At 40.6% G+C, this 19,330-nt stretch overlaps 2 protein-coding genes across 4 annotated transcripts; both read left to right on the forward strand.

Moving 5' to 3' along the window:
- The first annotated feature begins 731 nt into the window (after positions 1 to 731).
- Positions 732 to 6,207, forward strand: LOC133918569 (putative clathrin assembly protein At2g01600). Of its 3 annotated transcripts, none has more exons than XM_062362503.1 (15): positions 732 to 974; positions 1,098 to 1,167; positions 1,338 to 1,435; positions 2,433 to 2,571; positions 2,680 to 2,807; positions 2,954 to 3,046; positions 3,184 to 3,234; positions 3,470 to 3,535; positions 3,630 to 3,695; positions 3,799 to 3,879; positions 3,977 to 4,054; positions 4,455 to 4,628; positions 4,706 to 4,781; positions 4,861 to 4,988; positions 5,517 to 6,207. In XM_062362503.1, the coding sequence occupies exons 1-15, from the start codon at positions 885 to 887 to the stop codon at positions 5,874 to 5,876; spliced, it is 1,698 nt and encodes a 565-aa protein (XP_062218487.1). In that variant the 5' UTR covers positions 732 to 884; the 3' UTR covers positions 5,877 to 6,207. The 3 variants fall into 3 exon arrangements, with proteins under 3 accessions (XP_062218487.1, XP_062218497.1, XP_062218505.1); XM_062362513.1 differs by having other exon boundaries at positions 4,864 to 4,988; XM_062362521.1 differs by having other exon boundaries at positions 2,433 to 2,478.
- Positions 6,208 to 12,606: 6,399 nt separating this feature from the next.
- Positions 12,607 to 17,391, forward strand: LOC133918589 (phosphoethanolamine N-methyltransferase-like). Its single transcript, XM_062362530.1, has 12 exons — positions 12,607 to 12,882; positions 13,056 to 13,183; positions 14,447 to 14,584; positions 14,703 to 14,840; positions 15,062 to 15,205; positions 15,382 to 15,492; positions 15,575 to 15,716; positions 15,803 to 16,083; positions 16,367 to 16,528; positions 16,645 to 16,698; positions 16,791 to 16,865; positions 16,977 to 17,391. The coding sequence occupies exons 1-12, from the start codon at positions 12,849 to 12,851 to the stop codon at positions 17,070 to 17,072; spliced, it is 1,503 nt and encodes a 500-aa protein (XP_062218514.1). The 5' UTR covers positions 12,607 to 12,848; the 3' UTR covers positions 17,073 to 17,391.
- Positions 17,392 to 19,330: the final 1,939 nt, after the last annotated feature.

Raw genomic sequence — 19,330 nt, forward strand, 5'->3', positions numbered from 1 at the left:
ATACATACTAACTAAATTCAAGATACATCAACTGTTGTTAATACTTAATCATATACAAATTAAGATACTTTTCTATTTGATTTCTCACTTACTTAAATATTATAGTTTAAGAATCTCTAGAGCTGGAAGTGCATAAGTCTAACAATATTTAAAAATAGAGATATACTAAACAGATCCTCGCCCATATAAAAACTAACACTAATCAGACTTTGGAGGGAAAAAGGTGTGAAGGTAAGAAACACACTCTCTAAAATTGAGATCTATATTTTGTGAGCTTGACCATATGCGTCAGTAAGGCCATCTCCAATAGCTGCGGTTTCAAGTTCTACAGTTGCGCTACAGTGAATAATGCCGATCGAATTTACCGCAAATCAGCTCCAACCGATGCCGTTTTCACCTCTACAGTTGAGCTACAGGATGCTGACAGGAGTAGTTGGCTGCAAATTTGTGGAAGGAAACCGGCTGCCATAACACTATTCCTAGAGATTGATACGTGAGTTCGAAAGGAGGAAGAGTAATGGAAGGTAAGAAATAGGATACCTGTTAGAGATGAAAAAAAAGATACTGTAATAATATTAAGGGATATTATAATAATATTATAAGGATAGATTTTTAAGTATGTGTTGAAGATGAGGAAGCTACTAAGACAGGATCCCGGTCGCGCTCTCTGCGCCTCCCTGTGCAGTCTGCGTCGGCGAGCCCCTATTTATTGGCAGCTCCGTAACCTCCGTTTCCGTGTACCGCGAGCCCGCGGCCGGCATTTCACGCACAAGCCAAGAAAAGAGCAAAATCGAAGCAGGCGGCAGGCGAGAAAACCAAACGAAGCGACATATAGAGCGAGAGGCGGAGTAGGCGACGGCAGACGGGCAAGCGGCGGGGCAGAAATGTCGGCGCTGCAGAGCTGGCGCAAGGCGTACGGCGCGCTCAAGGACACCACCACCGTCAGCCTCGCCAACCTCAACTCCGATTTCAAGGCATGCGTCGAATCCTTCCCCTGCCGCCCCCCCGATCTCCCGGTGCTAAATCGGTTGGGGCGCTCGTGAGTGTGCGCACTGCATTTGGATTTATCTCCTTTGGCTTGTGATTTTTTTTGGTAGGATCTGGATGTGGCGATCGTGAAGGCCACCAACCACGTGGAGTGCCCACCCAAGGAGCGCCACCTGCGCAGTGCGTGGATTCCTATATTTTCGCTTGCGATTTTTGATTAATTTAGTGTGTTATGAATTGAGGAGCTAGCCAGATCGTCGTGGGATGACAAGGGTGCACGCGTGCCGTGGGTTTCCCCCATTCTCGGTTTGGGTTTGGTGTCTGATGGGTTGGTTGTGCTGCTGCTGCAGAGATTGTGGCAGCGACGTCCATCGCGAGGCCCCGGGCAGATGTCGCCTACTGCATCCATGCGCTTGCACGCCGCCTTGCCAAGACCCGGAATTGGATCGTAAGCACTGTTGCACTCTAAATGAGAGGTTTTTGTTATCCATTTCGCGTATTTGATGCTCCGAACGAGTTGTTTTGGGGACTAATTTGCTGCGTATTTTGTGTTGCTGATGATTTACTGGCTATTCACCAAGTTTAATTTATCGAACGCAGGCAGTCCGAAAGGTCATTTGTTAGGATGCCTAGGTTTCATCTGTATACAGGTATAGTGGTGTTGCAGGGGTGCTGATCTGAGCACCTAGACTTAGGTCCTAGGGCAGTGGAAAGCGTATATTTAGTTACCCATACATCACCCTTTTGAATTTGGATTGGAGTGCGATCGCTTTTGAATTTGGATTGGAGTGCGATCGTATCACTTGTAGTGCCCTTTTGTATAGTTTGAGTGTACGTATGGGTTATTTTGGATTTGGGAACTAAATCGAAAAGTTTGACCTACAAGGTTACAACTGAAGATTTTGTTCCTTACAACTGTAAACAAGATTTTATACACCTTGTTGGAATTTCCTTGCTTAGCATAATGAGTTCGGTTTTACAAAGACGCTGTGAAATTGTGACTTGAAAGTTGAAACCTAACTTGAGCACGCAACTAAGGTTTATCATCTTCTCTATATTTGATGAAATTCTGCATTTTCTATGGTCACTTTGTTGATACTGAGAGCCATTGATTTATGATACATGGTTCCTTTATTTTGTTGGTTATCCTGAAGCCTGCTCTTCATACTGTACTGTTGTTTTCTCTCATTAAATGGTTGCTTTGGAATGGTTCTTCTTGAGTCTTAACTGATTTGATTGGTGGAATTCAGTTGAGAGCTGGCATAAAACCCGAATGTGTTTTGCTGTTTTTTTGTGTGTTTTCTTGCAACTATCTCAAAATTATTTTGAGTTCTTGAATTGTTATTCAGATGAGGTTCTAGTGTACTGCTTCTTCTTGTAAGTCTTCATCAACCCATCATCTTAGGAGCCAATTAATGCAGCATGTAACTTTATGTGTTATGTAGGTTGCACTGAAGATACTTGTGGTGATCCATAGGCTTCTCCGAGAAGGTGATCCTACATTCCGCGAAGAGTTCCTTAATTTTACACAAAGAGTGCGGATATTGCAGTTATCAAACTTCAAGGATGACTCCAGCCCGATTGGTCCGTATTTCTTCGTTTGAATTTGACGCCTTGTCTTATTCAGGCCATTAATCTTTTTTTGTACAACCTCCTAAATTTCCTGTCTTTATATTATGGAATTGGATCCAGCTTGGGACTATTCTTCATGGGTTCGCACATACGGTTTATTTTTGGAGGAAAAACTGGAATGCTTCAGAGTCTTGAAGTATGATGTTGAAGCTGAGCGTTTGTCAAAACAAGGTCAAGGACTTGAAAAGGTCTGAACTTTATGTCTTTAACATCCTCATTTGGTATTATAATTAAAACAAAATTTAATATTATTATCATAACTGTATCATGTTATTACTATTTGCTGCTATCTTGCTGGTGCTACTTTGACGTATCATGGAACTATTATTTTCAGGGGCACAGTAGAACTAGAGAATTAGATTCTCAGGACTTGCTGGAGCAATTGCCGGCGCTGCAGCAGTTGTTATATCGACTTATTGGATGTCAGGTGATTCTCTCTTATGCCTTGCCGCAACTAATTAGGATTAGTGAAAGAAATGAATATTCTAAATATCTAATTTTCCAATCTGTATTTTACTATTTTAGCAAACGCAACGTGACACTAATATCTTTTTTCTTATGCAGCCCGAAGGAGCCGCAAACAACAACTATTTGGTGCAATATGCTCTAGCTCTTGTAAGCTTTATATTTTTAGTCAAAATTGTTTTTGTGATTGACTTTTTTCAAGGTGAAAATGATATTTCATTTAACCAGCCTACTGATCATTTTTAAATCCGTTCGGTTGCTTTGGCATTTTATGATCCGTTCAAATGGAGATCCATTTTCTGCTGTTAATGTTATAATAGACCTTCAATTCTTAGAACAAGGGCATCTTTTATGCAATTTGAATGTATCTCCTGGTTTTGCATAGGTTCTTAAAGAAAGCTTCAGAATATATTGTGCGATAAACGATGGAATTATCAACCTTGTTGATAAGGTATAGTAATTTTCAAAGCGGCCACAATTTTTTTTCATGTTGCGGTGAGCTACGTGTATTTATGTTTACTGTTGATTGTTGAACAACTGTGCAGTTTTTTGAGATGCCGAGGCACGAAGCACTCAAAGCCCTTGAAATTTACAGGAGGGCTGGCCAACAGGTAACTCTACAAGATATTTGCCTTAACTTATGGAGAGTCAATGTGGTAGCAATTACGTGTGCTTAGTTGCTATTCTTACTGAGCAACATCTTTGATGCTTCAGGCTGGAAGTCTATCCGACTTCTATGAAAATTGCCAGGGCTTAGAACTCGCAAGAAATTTTCAATTTCCCACTTTGAGGGAGGTGAGGTTCAGTGTTCCAGTGTTTGGCGTGTGACCTTTCACTATGTACTACCAGATATACCATTGTAATCACATATAACTTATTCTGTTTTTCTCAGCCACCACAAACATTCCTTTCAACCATGGAGGAGTATGTGAGGGAGGCTCCGCGTATGGTTCCGGTTAAAGAGCCATTGGTCAGTTCTTGGGCTAAAATAACTTGTTTGTATTTTTTACATGGCACCTTTATGTTTTCATACTAACAAGTAGAAGCCTTGATAACGGTGTTTGTCCTTTTCTGTGTCTACAGCATGTTAAAGTAGTACATCAAAACTTCATTCTTCTTTTAATAGCTATCATCAGAAAACTATCTAGTGTAAACTGAAGGCAACAGGTAGCATCCAATCAATATTTGTGGCATGATGAACAAGTTAGTCTGTTTACTTTGATATTTGTTGTGATCCTTGTGTCACCAGTGTGAATGTCACATGTTTTTGTTTTTGGAGAGAAATTATTACAGTTGATTTTGTACCACTTAAGCAATCTACTGACCAGGGAATGGTTCTTAAATCCAAGTTATTCTTCTTATTTCATCAGGAGCTTCCTGAGCGACTTCTTCTGACATACAAACCGGAAGAACCAGAAGTTATCGAGCCTTTAACTGTTGTGGAGAAAAAACCACAGGTTGAGGAACCTGCTCCAGTACCATCTTCCACTGAAGTAGTTTCATCTCCTCCCGAGGCTGAGGTTGCAGATACCGGTGATTTACTGGTAAGGACAAAAAATATCACGAAATTGAATGTTGCATTAATGCATTTTTCACAATCTAATCTCATAATTGCTCCTAGGGATTAAGTGATCCAAACCCTAGTGTATCAGCAATAGAGGAAAACAATGCTTTGGCCCTGGCTATTATTCCGACAGGTAAATAGTCAACCTTCAATTCATAGTGATGTCTGTTATGAGCTTGTGTTATATATAAAAAGTGTCCGAATACATGCAGCAGGTGCTGATACTTCAACAACTAGCACAGCTACACAGCAAGATAAAGGATTTGATCCAACAGGATGGGAACTTGCTCTTGTTACCCCTAGCAGCAACACAAATTCACTGGCTATGGACAGTAATTTGGTGGGTTTCTTCACTCTTTCATTTGAGATATCTTTCTGTTGGTTGCTGCTATTTTCCAACTCTGGATGGAAACTGCTATGCTGCTGCTACTGGTTTTGTGCAAGTTTGTCACCATCCTGCTGTGCTGCTACTGTTATGCTCAACTCAGTTACTGGCTGAAAGCCAGGAGCAATGCCTACCTAATGCCTATTTTATCAAAATGCATTTTCGTGAAAGAAAAGTTTCATTTGCATGAAAGGAAAAGTCAAACCTTCATACTTGGTGTGAATGGTGAATAAATCAGTAGCTCATAGAAATGCTTTTTGTCAGTGAGAAATCTGTGCTGGTGAGAAGTACAGGACTACAGGAGTACAGATGGATGAACTATGACAAACAACTATTTTCTCGCATTTGATTAATTTTGCTTTTGTCAAAATTAGAATGTGGTTTCGTGTTCTATGAAAAAGAATGTGGTTTCTTTGTTTGTGGATTCCCATTTCAGATCTGACTGATCAAGCCATGATTTGGGGACCATACTTCCATTTGCAGGGTGGTGGATTCGACAAGCTCACATTGGACAGCCTATACGATGAGGGAACCTACAGGCAGATGCAGCAACAGCAGCTATATGGCTCAGCACCACCCATTCCTTTCATGGTGAGTGATCCATTCTCGGTGTCAAATCAAGTAGCTCCCCCAACGGCAGTTCAAATGGCCGCCATGGCTCAGCAGCCCCAGCAGTTGCCTATGATGATGCAACCAAACCCCTTCGGACCGCCACTACAGCTGCAGCATGCTGGTATGGCTCCTGCAGCGAACCCCTTTCTTGATGCTGGGTTTGGCCCATTCCCGGCAGCAAATGGAATGCACCCACAAACCAACCCTTTTGGAGCCGCACAGCTTCTCTAGGCATACAGTAACAATGTTATATACAAGATGTGCAACCTGTAGAGACACATACGAGACGAGCAATCTGCTTGTCGGGAAGCGCTACTTTCGTTTGTCACCAGTTGCCAAATTTGTGTTGGCCTCTCTTAGGCTTTGGCCGCTTGGCCATTCTTGTGTAGCTCCCGTTTTGCTGTGCATTGGTTTTCCATCATCTGGGGCGGCCATTGGACCCCTCCTCCCTCCTTGTAAAGAAATTTGTTTCTGCTGATGGACCCGGATAAGAAGTAGCAGTCCAGGACCTGGATGACTCCATGCTGGTATATCTGTTGTGCATTCTTTCTCACCCGTTTAATGCGTGTAAAAAAAACTTCAGCGTTTGTTTGTTCTTTACTCTCCTGCTTGCGAGGAACTCATGATGATAGGGAATATGTGTCTTGGCCTGTGGGAAAATTTCCAAAATTGTCTCCAGTTATTCTTTTCTTTTGCAATTGTATTGAAACCAATCCCTTATAACAGATCGATTAGAAAAGACACCCTTTTGTGATCCCAATTGTGTTTGTTATTTTCCTTTGTGGCCAGAACTCCTTTGTGGTCAGAACTCAACCGTGTAATCAGGTGGGCAGCGGACTCTAGTCATCCAATGGCGCGGCGAGTTTTCTAGGCATTGATGTCGTGGTGAATTTTCCTGATAGACGAGCGATCTGCTGCTTTCAGTTTTCTCTTCTTTTATATCAGAAAGTGGTAGATTCGAAAAAAAGAAAGAAAGAAAGAAAGAAATTTATAGGCGTGGTGACTGGTGAGAGGCACTATTTCAATATCAGGTTTAGGTATGGGAGTCATAGTTTTCAAACACCATGGCATATTGGCATTGAGAACCTACAATTTTAGAAACCAAAGCTCATGTAATATCATGATTTGGAAAAAAAGAGAGGCCATGTGTGGATTTTCTAAAACTCCAAAATTACAAGTTTTGGTAATACTATGGTTTCCAAACTACAAGATTTGTTACATCCAGACACTTATAGTTTTTTCAAAACTAAGTTTTATAAAACATAGTATTTTTTTTCCAAAATTCCAAATATACTTCGTTTCCAAACAAGGGTTTAACTTCTGTTTTTCTAGGCATTGACTAATGACAAAAGGTAAGAACGGTCAACAGATTTGCTCACTGCTACTTAAGATGCCACTGATGTCAATTAGCAGACTAGTATTTATGATAAGGACAGGGGACCTCCTTAAGATTTATCCCAGTGCGTGACCCCTTCCCCCTCCTTTTTTTGCGCGAACCCCTCCCTTCATTTCCTTTGATCCATCAACTGAATGCATGCAACTCATGCTAGCTAAATCAGATGGAGGCAGACACGTCGTTTTCGTGATGATGTCAACATAATAGTGGTTGTGTTGGTTCCTTTGAGTGATCATAATTTTTTTCGTTCTAAGTTTTGTTTGCACTATTATGTTCTATTTAATGAGCTTTACAAAACAAGATCATGATTGCATATGTTGGTAGTAACTTTAGTGAATGTTACATAGCAACTTTATATAAGAAAAGTAGCAGCTTATGAAAAAAAAGTATGGTAGCAACTTTAGTGAAAAATCAGGTAACAACTATAGTGAAAAATTAGGGTAACAACTCTGCAAAACATGGTAGTAATTTTAGTGAAGAAGTTACGTAGCAACTTCAGTAAAAGTTAAGTTCAACTTCGACGAAATATTAGGTAGTAACTTGAATAAATGTTCGGTAGCAAATTATGTAGGCTATGCAGCAAAGCAAATTTTACTATGATTTGGAAGCCTAGAAAATATTTCGTAGACTTTGCTATGACTTGGATTTGGTAGCAATTTCAATAAATATTTAATAGCAACTTATGTAGTTGTATCTTACGTGGATGTCGTGTCTCAACTTCAGCGAATACTTGATAGCAACTTCAATCATATATGTGGCAGCAGCTTATGTCGAGACGATGTAACAACTTTTGATGAGGTAACAAATTTAGGGGGATCTTGTAGCAACTTATATAGGGATTGTGGCAACTTCAGATGATATAGCAGAACTTTGGTTAATATAGTTGGTAGCAACTTATGTGGAGACTCCTATTAGTAACTTTACACTTAAGTTGCTAGTCCCATTAGACATAACTTGCTAGTAAACATAAAATGACTCCAAAACATATGCAATGTGTGTCTTGTTTTATAGATCTCATCGTAAGAAACATAGTGGTTCAAATGGAATTGAAAGCGAACACCGGATGAGAGCAATGAGCATTTAAAGTTGCTACAATGGACTAGTACAACAAATGTTGGCTCATGCATGCATGCATGCCCAAATTAGCCTTTCCATGCTTGATTTGCTGACACTCAGCCCACATGATGACAAGATCTCATTTGTTTACCCACCAATAGTCGTGGTCCATGATGCGAGGGAAGTCATGCGCTTTGCGGAACGTGACCCATTGTGTGAGAGACTTCTCATTGTGATAACCATAAGGTTCTTGATTGTGATCCATTTGAATGGATAGCCATAGCATAAAGGGGTTAGAGAAAGATTTTAATGATAATTGTGATTCCACCTTTTAGATATAAATATATTGCTCATATTTTTCTTTCAGCTTAGCCTTTTTATTGAAATGATGGAACATGAAACTTCATGATACCATCGACAAATGGAGATGGTGGTACTATGGTGTGTTTGATTTGAGGAATGGATGGTGAAACATCTGATTCTAGCTCCAAATCTAGCCCACTTTGGTTTGAGGAATAAAATAGGTTGATCCATCACTGCCTCGTTCCTCACGATTATATCATAGTATAATGGTGAAAAATTGTGTCATCCCACCAAAATTCATAATGGATCTTGTAATATATTGATCTTATAATATACCATTTCATCCTAGGTGGGATGATCCCTCAAACCAAATACCCTGCATCTACCGGGTATCCGCGCGGCTAGAATCAAATCTGACGTGTGTCCGCAATAATTGCAAATTTGCAATTGTGGAGGAAAAGAAAAGAAAAGATGTCGCAACGCAACATCCACTCAGACGGTCTGAGTCAGGCCTCACGATCAATCGGTTGGTCGGCTCTGCTCACAGTTCCATTGACCCCCACCTCCCATTCCATGTATTGCTTATAAAATGCCTTCCAACTTTCAACCTTGCCCAGTAGCCATGGTTCACGTCGCCTCCAGTTCTTCCTCCCAACCACGTCATGATTCGGTGGTGATGTATGTAGCAATGAGGCCGCTCTTACAACCACCACGCCCGAAGCTTCTCCCGAGCCCGCATCGTTGTCAAGGGGTATTAACCTCTCAACCTTCTCCAATCAATCCCGTTCCTTAGCCTTGCACTACACTAAGCTGAACTTTGACTCCAACGAACTAACGAACGCATGACATGTACTGATGGATGCCACCATCGTTGTTGCTAATAATGGTAAGCGATGGGACCACCGTGCCTTCATTTTGTCTTTGATTTGATTACGGATAATTATCGAGCTCATGGTGTGCAGGCCTCGTGAAGGTTGGTATTGACTGTGAGGATGATGGTTTGTGTGTTGTGTGGGTGTTGAAGGAGGACCAGAGGTGGAGAGGAAGGCGTAGAAGAGCTACTTGGAGAACTCCATGGATCTCACCGTTGAAGGGTCCACTCGATTATGATTGACCAATTAGCCAGCAGAATTGGTCTACTTGTGTGAACACTTGTGTGATCTTTTCTTGAACAACTTCTAGAGAACTTATTAGTGTCTCGGGAAGAAAGACAATATGCATCACCTTCGCTAGGAGAACAATAAGACTCCACGGAAATTTATCAACAGATTCAGTAATATCAATAATACAATTCATCTAATTATCGACTCTTTAGTTATTTGAGATTTCTTACAATGAGTGCGGAACATAAGGCTAACTGAAGATATGGCCATGCACCGCCTCAAAGTTCAAGGAACTATTCGATATGGCTGACCGTTGTGCCGCAGTTGCAGACACGGTCAAGTGGAGCCATTCCCTCAGTAGGGGAGGGGGGGGGTAAGTTGCAATCAACCTAACCTAGAAGGTGAGACCTTCAAGTCGGCCGACAAACACAAGCTTAAAAAGAAGGTCGATAAGGCCAAGAAAAAGAACAATGTTGAGGTGTCAAATGTAATGATCGTAACCAACGACTAGGACTTCAGGTCCCATCATTTTTCTAGCAAGGGTAAGAATCTCTCATTGGAGGACAGCACAAATAGAAGGTGATGTCCTATTCATGAATTAGATACACATGACTTGGTTACTTATTGTGTCATACTTAGATAGGTGGAAAAGAACTTGGGAACAAAATACTCGTGTAGATATTCTGACTCTAAACCCCGACAACGCGAAAAAGATGATGAAGACGATGGTATGTTGTTCCAGAGCAGTAAGCATACCATCAACTATATATTTGACGATCTAGTCAAAGCGATAATACAAGTGCCAGGGAAGGACGCACCTGCGCTTGGAGGATCCCTGGCGATTCCCGTCCGCGTGGGCGGATGCTGACGGGGGTTTCCGCCGCGTGGGCGGCAGCGATGATTGGCGGCACCTAACACCGTGGGCACGTGGTGGATGCAGGCATGCAGCAGCGCCACAGCTCCTACAACAACCGCCGCTCCCGGAGCTTCGCCCCCGGAGGACAAATCACCGTGGCCTGAGCTCTTGATTGTATATATTCGTATCTGATGCTCCCTGTCGCGCTTGAGTCCGAACACTGGGCAGCGAGCGCTACTCATTTAATGACGTGGTGAGTTCTATAGGCACCAATGGCTGCAACCAGTTGTACTATCTTTTAGCATACCAGCAAAGTGAAATACGTGCTGAGAATTTTTACTTGTACACGTGATGCTGCTGCTGCTACCCGTTCTCGATCGCCTTTTGGTCTCAAAAGGCCAAGATGATCTGAATAGCCAGCGCGCCATGCTACTTTCACTCACCGGCAAAGCTAAAGCTCTCAAAATTGGAGTGTATATTTGAACGTACCTGATCTAGATAGTCTATATATTTAGAGTTAGATGGTGTAATTGATATTTTTTTGATACTGGTGCCCTTGCTTTCAAGGCCACGTGGTACCATGTGTAGTTTCTTTTCTAAAAAGATTTACCATGGGTAGGATGCAAATATCAAGTTAGTTAGGCGCGTCACTTCACGAAAATCGACAGAGGACAGACGGCAACTCGTGTGGAACAACACGTGTTTGAGCTTCGGATGTTACAGTTTCAAGATCTGACGACAAATACTTACATGGTTGGATTCCATGGGACTATTTTTTTTCTCTCTCCCTGGATGTCGCTTGTTCGCTCACTCGCCCAAGATCGGAGGTACGTACCGAGATAATGCAGCTCATGGGCGGACCCACCATGATGCATGGGTATTCAATTGAATACCCAACTTTTTTGAAAAAAATTAAGTATATAGCATATATACTACGTATATATATCTTTGCTGTTTCAATTCATCAGACCACTCAGCAAATTGTAAACTAATTGTTTTAGTAAACTAATAAAAGTGATTTCACTAATTTTGGGGGTGTTATGGATTAGTTATGAATTAATCTATCTGCAACATATTTACTCAATCCTGCACGTTACAATAACTATTTCAAGATTTCATGTATTTTTACAATATAGAGGATCATGTAAGAAGACTAAAAAATTTTGTTTCATAATTTTTGGATTAGTAAATAATTAACTATGCATTTAACTCGAATTAATAAATGAGTTGCACGTTTTTCTTTTTTTTCAAACTTACTCTCCATGTAATATGATGTAAAGGATATTATTTTTGAAAACAAATTTCACAAAAGGTCTTATAATTGTCTCTAGTTTTTTTTAGAATTTTTTGTGATTTTTTTAAATTTTTTAAATTTTTGGACGTGTTTTTGCAACAAAATCAAACCTTTGGGGGGTTTTTTTTGCAACAAAACAATTTTTGGAGGGGAAAGTTAAAATCCAAGTGACTTTAGGGGGGGTTTGTATTTTTCCCTAACTGAAAAGAGCCCACATAGCAACAAATATCAGGTATTTATGATCTTTATGTTGTGACTATCCAGTTCGGCAATCAGCAGTTGAGCGTAAATTTTTTGTGCAAGTTAAGGATAGTGACATCATTAAACGCTTCCAAGCCATAAAGGAACACAAAGTTAAATTGTAATTTTGTTTAAATGCTTTGTAATTTCTTTTAATTAGTTGAAACTTCTCTACTATGAACAATTTATACTTTAAAATTTACGCTACTATGGACTTCTCGTATTTTGGATTGAACATTTTTTTTAATACTGAATACCCAATCGCTAAATCCTGGGTCCGCCACTGATGCAGCTGGATAGTGCAACGAGGTCTTATTCAGGATTTGGTCTTACGAATTTGCAATGGTGAGCCATCCAATGTACCTATATCCTTCTTTTCTAGTGCCATTTATGCATGTTACAACTCCAACGTATATCTTAGAGTATATTTGGTAAAAATTTAGCTCTAACAATTTTTTAAGCTGGTTATTTTTAGTTTTGAAAATTCTTGTAGCTAGAGTTGCAGACGGATTGAGAGTTTTTTTAGTTATTTTATTCTTATTTTAATTTACAAATATATATTTAAATCAATTTATTTTGTTGTACAAACTATGAATCCTTTGGTGTAAAAACAAAAAACAAAATGCCAATGCAAAGCTGCGGGAGGCCCCACCCGGCACAGATCTCACGGTCGATCGGCTCTCCCGATCCCTGCATATATAAGCTCGCCCCTCCCGTTCCAGTCGCCCAGCCACAGCTCTCGCCCCTGAATCTCCTGTCGCCCCCTCCCAACCGCGCCGCGATCCGGTGGTGGATGCAGCAGCGCGGCCGCTCCTTCAACCGCCGCTCCCGGAGCTTCTCCCGCGCCCGCCTCGCCATCGAGGGATCTTAATCTCACAGCCCCTCCCCGTAACCAATTCCCCTCGTTTGAACTCGATTCTGATTGACGTACGAACGCACGCACGGACTTGCCGTGATGGCCGCCGCCGCCGCCGTTGTTTCAGCTAATGGTAAGCGGTTGGACCGCCCCGCGCCGATCCGATTCATAGAGGATCAGATCTGCTCGTTGCGTTTGGGTTCATTTCGTCCTGTTGGCTTGGCTGGGGACAAGTTTCGAGCACATGGTGTGTAGGTTCGCGTTGTTCGTGGGGATGATTGTTTGCGGGTTGTGCGGGCGTTGCAGGGAAGCTGGAGGTGGAGGAGAGGAAGGTGCAGAAGAGCTACTGGGAGGAGAACTCCAGGGACCTCACCGTCGAGGCCATGATGCTCGACTCCCGCGCCGCCGATCTCGACAAAGAGGAGCGCCCCGAGGTGATTCCGCGATTTCATTTTTCTCACCAACACCGTCGTTTAGGGAATACTTTTAGTGTTTTGTTTAGTACCTTTTGTGATCCATCTTCTTGGATCTGGAGAGCATGTGTCTGCCTTTGCTCCCCAAATATCATATGGCAATCTCTAATAGGGATGCGTGGTGAAAAAAAAAGGGGGATACACAATTCTTTTGGCGCAAACTGGTCTGCAATTTGTGTTGTTCAGCACAAGTGTGCTATGACTGAAACTGGAGAGGGTGAGGTTGACAGTTACCTTTTGGGTTTTGACGAGTGAAAAGTGATCTGTCTCAAGAAAATTGCGGGTCGCTAGGTTTTAACTTCAGATATGAGATATAAAAAATTTCTTAGGTAAACACCAAACAAAGTACTTGGTTGCAATTTGGCAAACCTGTCTAACGCCAAGTGCCACTGTTGGCCTTGACTTTTTGTGCAAAAATCTATTTAGCTGTCTACCTTTTTCCAGACTAGTTGAAACACTCTGCTTTGATTAAGTGCGGTCGGTAAACATGTTTGCTTTGGATTAGTGAACTTGCTTGTTGATCTTAACCATTTTCTTGGTGACCTGAAGTCCAAAAGGAAAATTATTTGGGAGAAGGAAGACAAAAGTTAGTTGAAATAAACTAACACCTTTGATTTATTGTGTGAGACAGTATAACATTAACATAGGTTTACAGCAACAGTACCTAAATAGTAATTTTGTGGAACAACCCTCACATAAAATTACCATATTGCCCTGACATGGCGATTGGGAAGTGAGACCCTATTTGATTGATGATCCCCATAAGTCTCCTTTTCAATTGTAATGGTTATTTCCCACATTCTTGACTGTCAAATATCAATCAATATTAAAAAAGTGAAAATCTAATTTACATATTGATACATTGATTTTGTTTTGTGATATACACCTTGATTTTTCTAGAAGGATGTTGATTATTTCTTTTGAAGAAACACAAATTCTTTTGGTGCTGTCAACCTGCAGGAAGCATGTGTTGATCCATTCCATGTTGCGACTATGATATTTCTTATTTAATGTAACATCTGGAAAGAATTTAGCATTCATCCACTTTTTAATTTAACAGTTCTATTTGTTTTCAACAACAGTCTGATATATGCACACTAGGTGCAAAACTTGAAACAACTGAGTAATTTTTGCATTCAGTAGGCATCATTTGGATATATCAGAGAAGGTGCTCCTGGGTTTTCAGGGTTAACATTTTGATATGGTTGTGCTCCTTTTCTGTAGGTCCTGTCTTTACTTCCTTCATATGAAGGAAAATCAGTACTGGAGCTTGGTGCTGGAATAGGTCGTTTCACAGGAGAACTGGCTAAAACAGCTGGGAACGTTCTTGCTCTGGATTTCATCGAAAGTGCGATTAAGAAGGTATTGAATTTCACAATTTCTTCTGATTTTAAACGTTTTGTCTTAGGTAGCATGAAATGCTATCGCTACATGTATTCTATGCTTGATTCATTGGATCATTTTTGCATTTTTTTTGTAGAATGAAAGCATTAATGGCCACTACAAGAATGCGTCATTTATGTGTGCTGATGTGACATCCCTAGACCTGATGATTCAAGCTAAATCTATTGATCTGATATTTTCGAACTGGTTATTGATGTATCTTTCAGATGAAGAGGTAATGGGTGAGCCATGCTTTGAATAATTAACAAATTCTTGGTCCACGGTGATCATCGATTATCCATCTGAGATTGTTCTTGTAAAATAGATCTGCTCCAGAAAAAAAACTGAACTGCAAATGTTGCGTATGCGGGTTAAATTTATTGTTGGAATGTGCTAAATTGGGATATGTTTGAATATCTATCTCCTGAATTTTCTAACTTTTATCTCTTATTGTAGGTTGAGCAGCTAGTTGACAGAATGGTAAAATGGTTGAAGGTTGGTGGCTATATCTTCTTTAGGGAATCTTGCTTTCATCAATCTGGAGATTCAAAAAGGAAAGTGAATCCGACACACTATCGGGAACCAAGGTTTTATACTAAGGTGAGAAGGCAAACTGTCATACTGCTTTTTCCCTTTGATTCTGTCACTCGAGTTCAGACTTGACAATTAAAGATTTTCTGCACATATATGAAGGATTGCTGTGGCACTCTTTAATGTCCTTAGTTTCAGTACCATTTTCTTTGAAATAGCTGATCAGTTTTTTCTTTCGTAAATAGGTTTTCAAAGAGTGCCATACCTTTGATCAAGATGGGAAATCCTTTGAACTTTCTCTGGTTACTTGCAAGTGTATCGGAGCTTATGTTAAAAACAAGAAAAATCAAAATCAGGTATTTCTCTGTCCATGCACATACGGATGCATTTCCCATGGTCAAGTGAAATTAGTGATGGACATGACTCCATGGTTTACAGATATGTTGGCTATGGCAAAAAGTCAATTCAACAGAAGACCGGGGGTTTCAAAGATTTTTGGACAATGTGCAGTACAAAACTAGTGGAATATTACGCTATGAGCGTATCTTTGGAGAAGGATATGTGAGTACTGGTGGAATTGGTGAGTGGATGCATTCCCTTATAATTTAAATCTGTGATTCTATTTGTAATATGCCCTTAAATGTGATTATTATAACTATCCAACAGAGACTACAAAAGAATTTGTGGATAAGCTGGATCTTAAACCTGGACATAAGGTGCTTGATGTTGGATGTGGAATCGGGGGAGGTGACTTTTATATGGCTGAAAAGTATGATGCTCATGTTGTTGGTATTGATCTTTCCATAAACATGGTGTCATTTGCACTTGAGCGTGCCATTGGGCGCAAATGTTCAGTTGAGTTTGAAGTTGCTGATTGCACCACAAAGACATACCCAGATAACACATTTGATGTCATCTACAGCCGTGACACTATCCTTCACATACAAGTATGTTTTTTAACATATCACTTACTGTCCATTTGAAGTGCTTTTTGCTTCCCAGATGATTGAACTACAGTCTGATGGGAAAGCATATCTGGTTATAGATACATATTTTGTTTGGAATCCCCATTTTGTACATCTAAAATTCTAAACTACACAAAATGAAACTCAAGGAAAATTTTTGGGACTTCTAATCACCCGCCCAACATTAAATCCATGCTGAACCCTTTATTTGGTTTCAGAATATAACATTAATTTGACTAACATGACTTTTGCTTTTGTTTTGCAGGATAAACCCTCTTTGTTCAAAAGTTTCTTCAAATGGCTCAAGCCTGCGGGGAAGGTCCTTATCAGCGACTACTGCAAGAGTCCTGGGAAATCATCAGAAGAATTTGCAGCATACATTAAACAGAGAGGTTACGACCTCCATGATGTGGAGGCTTATGGACAGGTGCTTCTTACTTGCACTCTTATATGGTTAATATTTAATACAGTTGCTTTGATAAAAATGTAGAACTCCTGCTGACTTGTTAATACTTAATACTTAATACGGTTGCTTTAATACAGATGCTCAAGAATGCTGGTTTCCGCGATGTCATTGCTGAGGACCGAACTGATCAGGTTTCTCCGTCTAACTAGTTTTTCCACTATTAACATGTTTGGATGAACACAACTTTATATTATTCTAATCACTGCTCTATGTTATATTTCAGTTCCTCAATGTTTTACGGATGGAGCTAGCTGAGTTTGAAAAGAACAAAGATGATTTCCTGTCTGATTTCACCCAGGTGATTCGGCAAACCCTCAAGAAGTCTAAACCATGAACTTGCAGTCTACAAGTCTGCATCCTTTTTGTTGCTCTTAGGCATCTCTAACTCGATAGCTTCATCTATTTCCAGGAGGACTATGACGAAATTGTGAATGGATGGAAGGCAAAACTGCAGAGGAGCTCTGCTGGTGAGCAGAGGTGGGGACTGTTCATCGCGACCAAGTGATGACCCAGATGCACGTGGATTATCAAATAATGTGCCTTCATTGCATGTGGCCCTCTTATTATATTTGTTGTTGCACGCGTTACTCCGAATTAAGGGGCTTGTGTTAGTACCTATCATGTTTCTTTGTGCCTTGAGAAAACCGGTTTAGTTTTATGGTCCTGTGATTGCATTGTTATTATGTGGGGTGCTGCACCAGTACAATGTATCTGTGAAGTTCAATAAGGTCTCTGATAGGAAACTTCGCAAAGAGAACTTGTTGCCTTTAATTGAGAAAGTGGCGGATAGACTTCCCGGATGGAAAGCTGGGCTTTTGAACAAAGCTGGGCATCTAATTTTGGTTAGGATGGTCCTCACTACCATCCCCATTTATGTCCTCATTGCCATGGACATTCCCAAATGGGCTGTTAAAGCAATTGACAAGAAACGTCGGGCTTTCCTTTGGAAAGGAAGGGAACAAGTCAACGTGGAAGTTGTCTTGTTGCGTGGGATAAAGTGTGTAGGCCATTGGAACTCGGAGGTCTCGGAATCCACAATTTAGAAATGCTTAGATAGGCGTTGAGATTGAGATGGTTGTGGTTGAAAAAGACTCAACTAAATCGCCCATGGGCTGATCTTCAAATTCCGGCTCATCCTATTGTATCAGCCATGTTTACAACTTTCTTCTTTTCTCTATTTGGTAATGGCCTCAACACTCTTTTCTGGACTGATCGTTGGTTAAACGGTCATTCTTGGCTTGAGATTGCTCCTGCATTAGTTTCTTTGGTTTCAAAATGTGTGTTTGAAAGGCGTACGGTTGCTGAAGCTCTCACCGATCATAGATGGGTCCATGATATTCAGGGAGGCATGTCGGCTGATGTGTTGATTGAATACCTGATCAAATGGGATACCACGGAAAATGTATCTTTGATCCCGGAAGAGCCTGATCAGCATATGTGGCGGCACTTGATTTCAGGTCTGTACTCCTCCAAATCTGCCTACAAAGCTTTCTACAATGGATCTATCCGGTTTGAGCCATGGAAGCGTTTATGGCGGTCGTGGGCTCCTCTGCAATGCAAATTTTTTCTATGGCTGGCTATTCGGAATAGGTGCTGGACAGCATCCAGCCCGCTGTCCTCTTTGTGACCAAGATGATGAATCGACTCAACATCTTCTTACTGGCTGTGTCTTTGCCCGTTAGATATGGTTCCATCTTCTCTCACGCATTGGCCTGCAAAATCTCTGTCCAGAACCACATGACACAAAACTTCGCTGATTGGTGGCGGCGTGCTCTACGTCGGGTGGGCAAATCGGATCGTAAAGGCTTCAACTCACTAATTATTTTAGGAGCTTGGTGGATTTGGAAATATCGGAATGCTTGTGTGTTCGATGGAGTTGCTCCCTGTGTCTTAAGCGTGCTGGGAGATATTGCTAATGATCTCAAGCTTTGGTGCTTGGCCGGAGCAAAAGGTCTCGGTGCCGTGGCCAGACTAGTTTGGGATGTGGTTTAGGTAGTGGTAGCTTTTTTCCTTTAAGTGGTGTGTTTGGTTAAGCTTGTGTGAGGTGTGCGTAGGTGTTTCGTTTTAGTTTTTTTTGTGTGGCCTATGTAAGGTGTTCGTTTTCCTTCTCTATCTAATGCAAAGATACATAACTCTCCTGCGTATTAAGAAAAAAAAATCTATACACGACTTATTTGATTGATCTATGTGCTAGTTCTTTTACAATTCTTTACATGCCATTGTAAACTAATCAAGAATTTATTTCCGTTAATGCCACTGTTCTTAAAAATTTGGTGCCTTCAATGCCACTGTCATCACTTCCATCTGGTTTGACTGAGATTCAACCTTTGTAATACCCATTTTACCCCTGTGATTCTCCTGCTTTTCTATTCTCTTTCTTTCATGACCAAGTCAAAATCAAATCATAAAAACATCATGCCCGCATCTCTAGCTTCCCGGACCGCTTCGCAGCGCCAGCGCTCCTGACACCCCAAGCCAAAAAAAAAAACTCTTAAATTTCTAAGCACATGGATAGATGAAGATCCTGTTTGTTTTCTATTTTTAGTTTTGTTTTTTACTGTTAGAAGTAAAAAATTAGAACAAATTTGAGTGACTTTGACAAATCAGAAGCCTACTTATGAGAACTGAAAAACTTGCTGACATACGTTTTTCTGAGAAATTATATAAAAAATCAAAAATTTATTATAAAACCCAACAATCTATTTTTAAAAACAGTTTTTTAAATAAATCAAAAACATAACTTTTCAGAAAAAAAAATAAAAA

The sequence above is a fragment of the Phragmites australis genome, chromosome 1, assembly GCF_958298935.1.
Source record: "Phragmites australis chromosome 1, lpPhrAust1.1, whole genome shotgun sequence".
In the NCBI taxonomy this organism is placed as follows: Eukaryota; Viridiplantae; Streptophyta; class Magnoliopsida; order Poales; family Poaceae; genus Phragmites; species Phragmites australis.